This window comes from Neolamprologus multifasciatus, chromosome 22, assembly GCF_963576455.1.
Source record: "Neolamprologus multifasciatus chromosome 22, fNeoMul1.2, whole genome shotgun sequence".
Lineage (NCBI taxonomy): Eukaryota > Metazoa > Chordata > Actinopteri > Cichliformes > Cichlidae > Neolamprologus > Neolamprologus multifasciatus.
In genome coordinates this window covers 17,994,866-18,005,377 of record NC_140459.1, presented here as the reverse complement: position 1 = coordinate 18,005,377, position 10,512 = coordinate 17,994,866, and the positions used below count along the sequence as shown (strand labels likewise).

At 44.7% G+C, this 10,512-nt stretch overlaps 1 protein-coding gene across 1 annotated transcript; it reads left to right on the top strand.

Moving 5' to 3' along the window:
* Window positions 1-2,926: 2,926 nt before the first annotated feature.
* Window positions 2,927-10,182, top strand: trib1 (tribbles pseudokinase 1). The gene is made up of 3 exons (XM_085148975.1): window positions 2,927-3,675; window positions 4,465-4,757; window positions 7,575-10,182. Exons 1-3 carry the CDS (start codon window positions 3,355-3,357, stop codon window positions 8,047-8,049), a joined length of 1,089 nt encoding a protein of 362 aa, XP_085005101.1. The 5' UTR covers window positions 2,927-3,354; the 3' UTR covers window positions 8,050-10,182.
* Window positions 10,183-10,512: the final 330 nt, after the last annotated feature.

Here is a 10,512-nt window from a genome sequence, read left to right as displayed (position 1 = left end):
GTGCTTATCCAGTCACTAGCTGTTTGCTAGCCTGCTAGCTTGACTGATCTGGAGCTCCCATTTTTTCACTGTCGGGATGCTTTTGGAGCAGTTTTCATGCAATTAACTGAAAAGGATGTGAGTAGTTTTGTGTCAAGTTTAGTAACAATGCTTCGGTGAATGTTCAGTCGAAGTTTGTTTGTTTCTCTGCAATGCATGAATGGACTCTACGGGTGCACCTGGCTAACCAAGTATGTGTTTGCTTGTCAGACATGGCCAAACATGCTCACATCTGTCTCCAAAAAAAACTAATAAAAAAGATTAATGCTAAATTACTTAACTGAACTCAACAAACGTGCGATAACGGGATAATTTCTGTGGTGTTACCATCAAGATAGCTAACAGATGTTTCTCCATCAATTGCATGAAGTCAGGTTATGTCAATAGACGCTAGCATTCACTGGTGCAGTCGGTAACACACAGCGCAGAGGTTCTTCATTCAGATCCTGGCTGCGGGGCCTTTCTGTGTGGAGTTTGCATGCCGTCCTTGTGTTAGTGTAGGTTACCTCCGGGTATTCTGGTTTCCTCCCACAGTCCGGAGAAATACATGTTAGGTCAACTGGTGATTCTAATTTGGCTATAGATGCGAGTAAAGTGCAGTGTGTAACTCTTTTTTGGGTCAAAAAAAGAAAGAAAAAACAGTTCTAAATAAAAATAAATCTTTAATCTTTTTTTTTTAACATATTACAAAACTAAACTAAACTTAAAAAAAACACACATGAAAGAAGCATTCTCACTGTTTAGTCATCATGTTTAACACAGAAACTGATAACATGTGGAAGATTTAACAGTTTTTTTTAATTATTATAAAGCATCTAAAGTATCAACAGAAAGAGGTAGCCTAAAGCAGGCTGAGCTGGTTCTGGTGACTAAACATCTAACTTGAGTTACTGTCTCACATCTGCAGCTCTGTTAATTGCATGTGTCTGTGTACGTTGGTAAAACTGAGCATGAATGAAAAGTAACCCACAGTGATGCCTGGATGTCAGCCAGATCAGACTTGAACTATTCTCAGAGCAGATCAATTCCCACTCTCTTTATTGCTGCCAGTGGTGAGTGACTCAGCTAATTATAACAAGGAAGATCATGCCCTGAATACTGTTTTCACTTCTAGCTCACTGGCTACTCAGTAACACTCCTACTCAGGCACCGTATACATGCACATACCCACACACACCATCAGGCACACACTGGCTGACCGGCTATATATACTGCTACAACCTGCTGTTCGGCAATAAAATCTATATTGTGTAGTTCACAGCCCACATATCTTGATGTGACTTTGCGTGATGTGATTCCAGCGTGAACTCTCAGTTACACTGATACAAAATGTGACCTTACATGCGCACACAACCTTTCTTTAATCACAGCCAACAAAAATAAGTCCGCTTTTCCAGTATCCTCCTAAACACCGTGTCACGCACAAACAGACTCCAAACACACATAATCACTTTGATGTCAGATAACAATAAACCTTCAGTACCTCTGCCTCCCATTCCCACAGTGACTGCTCATCCTGTTTGTTCGACATCTTAAAAAAAGAAAGAGGGAAGGCAGAGAGAGAGGAAACCTGCTCAGCATCATGACAAAGACACTTGCTCACAGAGACACGCATGCATCAATCAGTTGAGTGAGTCACCTTTTTCGTAGGACGACCACTGCGCAAAGAAAGAATGCAAGGCCTAAAAATAACAGGCATCATTCCTATGGAATCTGCAGCTCATCCATGTTTGGACAGCCTGCAGAAACAGATTTGCATGACCTTTTTGAATCAAGCTGTGCCCAACCGCTGTGACCCGGTTAAGTGTGTGACATGTTGTGGAAGGAACCGTGTTAGAGATGTGAAAAGAAACGACTGGGAACGGCCTGCTTCTGATTGGCAGGATTGGCCGCACTAAAGAGGTTTGACGGTGCACACAGGCCAGCTGGTGCTCTGTGTTTTCAGTGAATGCTCAGTGAGCCTCTGCTGCAGCCACTGTGCTCATTCAACATAAAGCAGTGGAAAAAGAGAACTCTTGCGCAACACGCACATGGTCATGCGTGTGTACACACCCCGACAAACGCACACAAACATGCACATTTATAATTGCCCAACACGACTCGTCTCAGCGCTCATCACAGGAATGTTTTTCAAACTATATCCTGCACTTCACCCTTGAATTCTTGACGGTCCATCGTTCGCTTGATTTTTTTTTTTTCAATATCATTGCATAATTCTCATAAAGGATTGCACAGCATTTGGCTCCTTTGGTAGGGGTGCTTGATGTACAAGTGGTTTCACCTTAGCCCGGCTGCTATGATGTTGTTTACAGAGCCAAGCTGGCATATTTTTCTGTGAGTTCTTATAGCCCAACAAAACTACAGCTTTACGGGGGTGAGTTATATCCACAGACCCAGCATGGGAAAATATCATGGTGTTGTTAAAGCCAGAGTTCAAGCTAGCACACTGAAGCTTTTTGTATGGGCTGGTTCACACCTGAAGCCCAGCGTTTAGAGAGCAAACAGTTCCGGTGCCACGCAGAGGTCTGTGGAGAAAATGTTACAACTGGCAGTAAAGGGCAATAAGAGCCGAACACTAAGGAACAACTGAGTCAGACAAGGTACTTCAAGGATTGTTAATTATTGCCTAAAACATGTGCATGCTTGATGAGGCAGCTGATAAGTAACAGATGATTTCTTCACTCCTCTCATCAGCTCCTCAAGTTCCTTTGGTATCAGCAAAAAAAAAAACTCTTATGGGGGAATTTGAAGATTCATGACACACTGGTTAGGAAAAATAAATAAATAATGTTTGAAGCATATGCTCACGCAGTCGTCTGAGAAAGCTAATACAGTGGGTAGTGTCATCAGAGCCGCGCTGAGCAGGATTGCTCAATGGTTGTGTCACCAGGAGGCTGGACTGGTCGGGCGGAGTGTTTGAGCTCAGAGCTCAACATCACTGGAGCTCACGCACTCTCAGCCACTCTTTGAGTGTGAGGCGGTCTCTCTTTCTCTCTGTGTCCTCTCTCTTTTTTCTCTCTCTCTTCTCTCTCTCTAACAAACACTGACTCTGGGCTATGAGGGATCGGATTTTTTTTCCTCTCACCAAAAGTACACAGACCTCAGAAGCCACGAGCACTCATTCTACAGAAGGACGTCGATTTGGATTATTACCAAAAATCCGCTGAAGTTTCTTTTATGTGTCACCAGTGCTGAGTCTTCTACGGAGAAATGGAGAGCACAGTTTGTAGCTTATTTTAACCGTCAAAGGGAGCATCTAAAAGCAGACGGAACGGACCTCGCTTCTTTTTTTTTCTTTTTCTTTTTTTTGCTTTCATGGTGAATCGGCCTATCAGGATGAACTTGCAGTGGAGCAGCCGGGCACCTTGCATCCGCGCGGGGAGACTCGCGCACAAGCGGCTTGATTCAGACGATCAGCCGCCGGCCAAATGCGCCCGGCTGAGCGCCGAGGCTGGGGACACGCAGGGACTCCTCGGCACCTCTCCCGGATCCCCGGTCAGCCCCGGCTTAACCCCTGTCCCACCGACTCACCAGGGACCGTCCAGCATAGGATCGTATCTACTTCTACCTCTGGCGGACCGGGAATGCATGCACAGCGCGATGAACACCGATACTGGCAATGAGCTACTGTGTAAGGTATGCGCAATCCAGTCATTGTGCAATTTCTTTGAATGAAGGATGTTTCAAGACATCCCATTGCCCAATACCCTGTCTGACATGTCATCCGTGTTTGGCTGACTTTTTCACCAGATGTCATTCTCACGCGAAATGTGTCACGATTTCCGTAATAAAAGTCTGACTTCATTGTATTTTTTTTTTTTATTATTTTTTTAAATGTCTGAACCTGATAAGGCTCCTTTCATTTTTACACGTCGTGAAAGAGCAGCCAAACCCTGGGTTGCCTGTTTTGTATTGTGGAAATTCAGCCTATCATACTGAAGCCCACCAATCCTTGGCACCGGTGCTTCGCACTGTGTCTGTCAACTGGGCTCATTTGCATACACGTCACCGCAGTACGCCACGCTGTGACACACAAAAATGCAAACATGTGAGGCAAAAAAGGCTCTCGTGATAAGGATCTTTCCCGATAAGGACAGGGTCCTCCACTGTTCCAGATCCCTGTTTATTTTGCATGATAGACCTGCAGGCGTTTGGCTTTGTTGATTAATAAAGTTAATCGCTTCACGCTTTGATGATTCATTTGTCACGCGCTTGCAAAAGCAATGTATTGAGCTGGAATCAAAGCATATCCCAAGCCTTTTTTATGTCGCTGCCAAATTTTCATGGTTGTTTACTTAGATTATCATTAAGAACACACTGACCTATTGCCTCGTCCTCCTCACACTCACTCTCTCTCTTCTCCTCCTTACCCATCTTTCTAATTTCCATCCTGCATCCCCCCTTTTCCTCCCATCTTTCTTCCAGGTCTTTGATATGGGGGTATACCAGGAAAAGATCAGAGCCTATGGTATTCTACCAGCACACAAGAATGTGGCCGGCATCAGGGACATCATCCTCGGTGAGCGCAAGGCCTACGTGTTCCTGGATAAAGACTTTGGGGACATGCACACTTTGGTAAAGAGCTGTCGCCGACTAGACGAGGGACATGCCTGCAGGCTCTTCCGTCAGGTGGCCCTGGCCGTAGCCCACTGCCACCAGGCAGGCATTGTGCTGGGTGACCTGAAATTACGCAAGTTTGTCTTCACTGATGACAAAAGGTGAGGATTTAAAGTCCTGCTGCAGCGTCTGATTCACCTGTCACGATTCTCAAATTGCTCTCAGTCCTTAACACTGATCTCAGCTATACAGATTTATTTGAATGCTCTCAAACGTCTAGTGTAGTGGCACATGCCAGTGAGAACACAGAGCGAAGACAGCAGCAGCTGATACACACACAGGCCATGTGTGCAGATATCAATGTGGGCACAGATAGAGTAGGAGGTTCTGTACTTGTGGAGGCAGACTGCTTAGCTTCCCAGATTTTCGCCCTCTCTGTCTGTCTCCCTATTTCACTCTCGATGTGTCTCTTTGTATGCAGTGTTGTGTGTTTGTTTTGCATGCTTGTGCACAGGCAAGCATGTGTGAATGTGGTGGGTGGTAGTTTGGCAAAGCTGCGAGACGAGGCTGCTGAATGAGAAAATCATACCTTCTGTGGTCTATATCTTAGAATGCATTTATTACTCATCATTTATTAATAAATTACATCATAGCAATGCTGCAGGATAACTGGCGTGTCCAGCAAGATTTCATTCACTTACATCCATGAAGTAGTATGCTTTGAACCTGCTCCCACACACACACACACCTACACACACACATCTAAATGCCTGCATCTCCCAGTGCCAGATATAGTTCAGGAAGATACACAAAATCCATGCTTGCAAAACTGTTTGTCGCCTCTTTGCCCTTGCGTCACTCTCTTTTCTGTAAGCGTCCACTGATCCCCTCCACCCCCCCAATCCGGCTCTCCAAAGGGCCTTTTTCATGGAGACTTTTGAACAGTAACATTCTTCAGTCATGACCTCTGGGTTAGCTGGGTTACAGTCGATGAATGAGAGCAGACAGCCAGTGAGAGAAGTTGAAGTTAGTTGCGTCCCTCTGATAGCTATATGGCTGCAGAGCGATGAGTCACTGTGTATATGGGCAGAGGGGAAGAGGGGAGGGAGGGGGGTGTTGCACAGCTTTTTTCTTTTTTTCTTTGTGCGTGTGCATGTGTCCGTCCATGCATGTTCGCGCATTCAGAGCTGTAAAGCTGTGGTCCATTGCGAGTTCAAGTGGCTTGTTGCTGGCAATTCAGTATTTTGTCAGCGGAGCGACGGCACTGCAACATTAATGTTGGTAGGCTGACCTGCTCGACCCGTGAAGATGTGTGGTGACGGCATCTTTTTTTTCTCATGCAGACTTCTCTGTGCACTTTTTGTGGTAACATTTCAAAGCGCCACTACAAAAAAAAAAAAAAAAACTAAAAAGCATCCTGTCGTGACTTTAAAAAAAAAACCTGCAGGCTTTGCTGATAACACTAAACGGCTCTGTGACATAATGGAATTTGGCGGTATTCGTTTCCAGAAAATCAGCTTTGTTCACCCTGAGATCACCTCTTTTGCTCTTTTGTCCAAACACAGACAGACAACAACTTAAGACTCACTGAGCTCTTACGATTCTGCATGACCTCATATATTCCGTCATCCATTCCTCCAAAATTCACAATCAGGCATCTTTCAAACCCCAGCGCACAAGCCGTGATGCAATGTCCTGGCCAACAATGCAGCGGCCGAGCCAGCGACAGAGAAAGTCACAACATTTTGACAAATGCTAGCTGCATTCGCACACACACTCGCACACACACACACAGACATACACAGTGCAGTTGGGAGAGCCAGTTTAGGAAAGGTGACTAGCACTCTGAAGCATGCAGAGCTTCACAGTCAGGCCAGCCTTCCCGTGCGTCACTGATGTGGCAACAGCCATTTGAGGGTAATTATGGGATGGCTGGCGCCGCAAGTGTGGGACCCAGGTGCAGATAGCCTCAGCTCGAGAAAGAGAGAGAGAGCGAGAGAGAGAGGAGGAGGAGGAGGAGAGGAGATATGTACTCTCAACAGTAGGATGAGTCATTCTCTCCACCCCTCTAACTCTCTCTGTTCTGTTTCCTTTTCTGTATCCATCTCCTTTCTCCTCTCCTGACATATCTCCTCCACTATCTCGCTGTTTAAATATCATTTGCTTTTCCGTCTTGGTCCTTCTGGCTGTCACTCTTTTCATCCTGTCTCCGTGGCTTTTTCTTTGTCTGCAGTCAGTCCATCTGACATCTCAAGTGTCTCACTGGGGCGAACCCCCGAGACTGAGATACAACAGAACTCTTTATGTGCGCTTCACTTGATGAAATCCCCTCCAGTCATTATACACAAATTAAATTAGAACTAAAAACAGTCTGTATCTGCTGCTGTAAAAAAGAAAAAAAAAAGTAGAAAAATGCATTTTCCCATTTCCATGGGCAATTTTTTTGCCCATGGAAATGGCAAAAGTTTCCCATCAAATGTTCTATCTTTGCGCAAGAGAGTTTCAGTGGTGAGTACCTCATCCTGAAAAAAAATGTGCTCTCACAGTCTTAGTTGCTCTGCTGCAGGACTAAATGTACGTCCTGTCATTAACTTGGCTAAATATAGCATTGTGTGTGTGAGAGTAAAGGAGGAGGAGGGGGGGTGTTGGTGTAGTGTATTTATGTGTGTTTATATGACTATGTGAGTGCCAGGAAGTCATTGGAAATTTGCTTAGGCAGCTCTGCTTCTTAAACGGGAATCACAGTGGCGCACTTGGGTCGTAGTAAGTTCACTTCTGTGTGTGTGTAAAACTGTCTGTCCATCTGTCTGTTGCACAGATTAGAGCTAGAGGAAGGAAACACACTGTACTTATCCTGCTTTACAGTAAAATTAAAGCCCTCTCTTGTGGTTATTTGGCTCAAACATACATATATTGACATTTTGTGCCATTGAAGTCCATTCCAGATATCTTGACCTTTGTTTTTACTTGCTTTACAGGACGCAGGTGAGACTAGAAAGCCTTGAGGACTGCCGCGTCCTGGAAGACCCCAAGGATGACTCTATGTCAGACACCCACGGCTGCCCTGCCTACGTCAGCCCAGAGATCCTCAGCGGTTCCACGCCTTACTCCGGCAAGATGGCCGACATGTGGAGCCTCGGGGTCATGCTGTACACCATGCTGGTTGGCCGCTACCCCTTCCACGACCCGGACCCGGCCACACTTTTTTCCAAAATTCGCAGAGGCCAGTGCTGTTTGCCTGAAGGTTTGTCTCCCAAGGCCAAGTGTCTGCTCCAGAGCCTGCTGAGGAAAGAACCCTCTGAGAGACTCACAGCAACTGAGCTGCTCGCTCACCCGTGGTTCCACGTGCCGCCATCGTCCCGGGAAGCGGCGCTGGGTGACCAGGAAGTAAGCTCGGCCGAACAAACGGTGCCATCCTTTGATGCGGAAGAGGACGACGACCTCTTCTGCTGACGGATTCGATTTGAGTCTGACTGAGGGACCAAAATAAACTATGAGGGATTCATTGTTGTTTTGTTTTTGTTTTTTTGTTGTTGTTTTTTACATTGGCACTTTTTAGAAACCCATTTGTGTACTGTTGTGTGTACATACACCCTCAAGCTTTCTACAAAATCTTACTGTACTGTATTTTGTTGTCGTATACATGTTACTCGCTAAGGGCATTGTTCACAATGATCACTCATTGTGTTTCTGTATGTGTGATTTGGAAATTATTTGGTGCTAGAAGAATTAACCATGACAGAAATAAGCCAGATCGTGTTTTTTAAAAAAAAAATCTCCACAGGCTTCTCCGAGCGTGTCACGGGAATTTAATACCCAGTCGGAGAGAAGTCACTGATGTTTGTTCTCAGCGTGAACTCATGAGGCTACATAAAGCATTAGCTGAATCTTGAGCGGGAGGCGAGGAGACCAGGATGTTGTTCCTCTCACTCTCTGACCAGACTGCAGGCTTCACCAGCTGACTCACCGATCAGCTCGAGGACCGCCAAGCACGAGCTTGACGTCTTGAAGCAGACAGTGACATAAAGTGAGAAAGATGGATAGCAGAGGACTGATGTGTCATCCTCAGCGGGACACTACAAAGGTGTCTCACTGCCAATCTGGCACTGTCTCTGCGAATGGAGCGCATTTACAAATTTCACACCACGCACAGAAGGTTGAGACAGGCAGGGTGTTACTGGTGTAAGACTGGCAGAAAAATGGTAAGAGCTCGTCACACACACACGATGCTGACACACAGTCCTTGTTAATGGCTAACAGAGAAAAGTACATCTCGGTCATTTTATCATTTAGAACTGTTAAGACTGTTTAACATTTATGGCACAAGCTCAAAGCTGAATATCTTGCCTAAAGGTTGAATCTGAACACAAATATGAGCATCAGTCCATCCAGCATGTCTGAAATCTGCATATGTGCAATTGCCATCAGCTAAAACCCAACACTAATGCTTCTGGTTTACCTACCTAAATGCTGGGAGCAACTCTGGTTTTAAACACTTGGCCACATGAATCGGCAGCATCAGAGATTACTGAATAATTCCTGAACCCGATGGCATCAGTGGGATTTCAATCAAAGACAAAAAAGGGAAAACAACCACCGATGCAATCAAAAAAAAAAATCTGCATTTGTTCATGAAATGTGCCAAATATGCACTTAAATTAGAAACCGACGCATTGCAGAAAAATGAAGACTTTCCCAGCTGAGCAGTCGAGCCTGTTTTGTTCATTTCTGTCGGAACATTATGTGAACCTGTTTTGCTTTAACAAAAGCCGAGTTGTGTGCTGAGTGTTGTGCCCGTATCACTGTGTTTCATAAACTGAATGACTCTGAATCAGTCGCAGTCAGGCGATATTTGATGTTGGTTGTCTGTTGATGACTCAACACTTGAGCGTGTCTGCAGAGAATGGTGATGACCTTGGCTGGAAGAATCTGTTCAGACTGTTTCACCTCTTTAGTGGTACTTTTTTATTATTTTTAATCTCCCCCCTTTCCTTTCTTCTTGTTTTGAAAGCTACGGATCCATGGAGACTAGTCTTCATAGTTGGTGACATTTTGTACCACGCTCTAAGATACACTATGTTCGTTTGTGAAAAGCATATAGAGAGTTTCAGCCACATTCAAGCTATTATAGCCAGCTGTTTTGCTCTGGTACAATTTATTGACAATGGTACTAAATCTGGCACATCAGAGAAGCGTTGTGCATTCATTTTTCTTTCTTTTTAGTCACGCAGTAGGCTGATAGAGCATCTCGCGGTTCTTTCTTTCTTTCATCTGCTCGCGAAGACCAGATGGAAGGAGACTCGTGACAATCGCAATTGTCCTTCACAGCAAAATTAATTTAAGAGGTTAACGATATTGTTTCTGTTTCATACATGTAGAGTGAGTCACGCCTTCATGTGACATGTAAACTGACACGGGTGCACAATCTTCATAATGCACTGTGAATTATGTATTTGTGACACAACCTAGAGGCTATTTTTAGTCCGGATAGGTTACACACAAGAGTTATATTCATTGTATAAAATATGTAAATATGTATATTTGAAATATGTGTGGAGTTGTTGAATAAAGATCACATTTTTCATATTCTCACAGCATGTTATTATTTATCACTGCCACTTGTCTTTCACACACACAGCCATGCAAACGCCTTCCCGGCTCTGATGCGCGCCTCAGAGGTTTTCCTGGAAGAATTCTCTCAGCACCGCTCTTCATCACCGTCAGGGAGAACAATGCGATTTCCCTCAGCGCTTTCAATTTCATTTTTGCAAGAGAAAAGAACCAAGGAAAAAGAAAACTGCCTCTCCCGCTTTCTCCATCTCTGCCTCTAGCCGTTTACTCTTCTCTGACCTTTGTGTAATGTAACATTTAACTCCTCAAACACACAAATGTCAATAGTGGGTCAGTGTTTCTTTC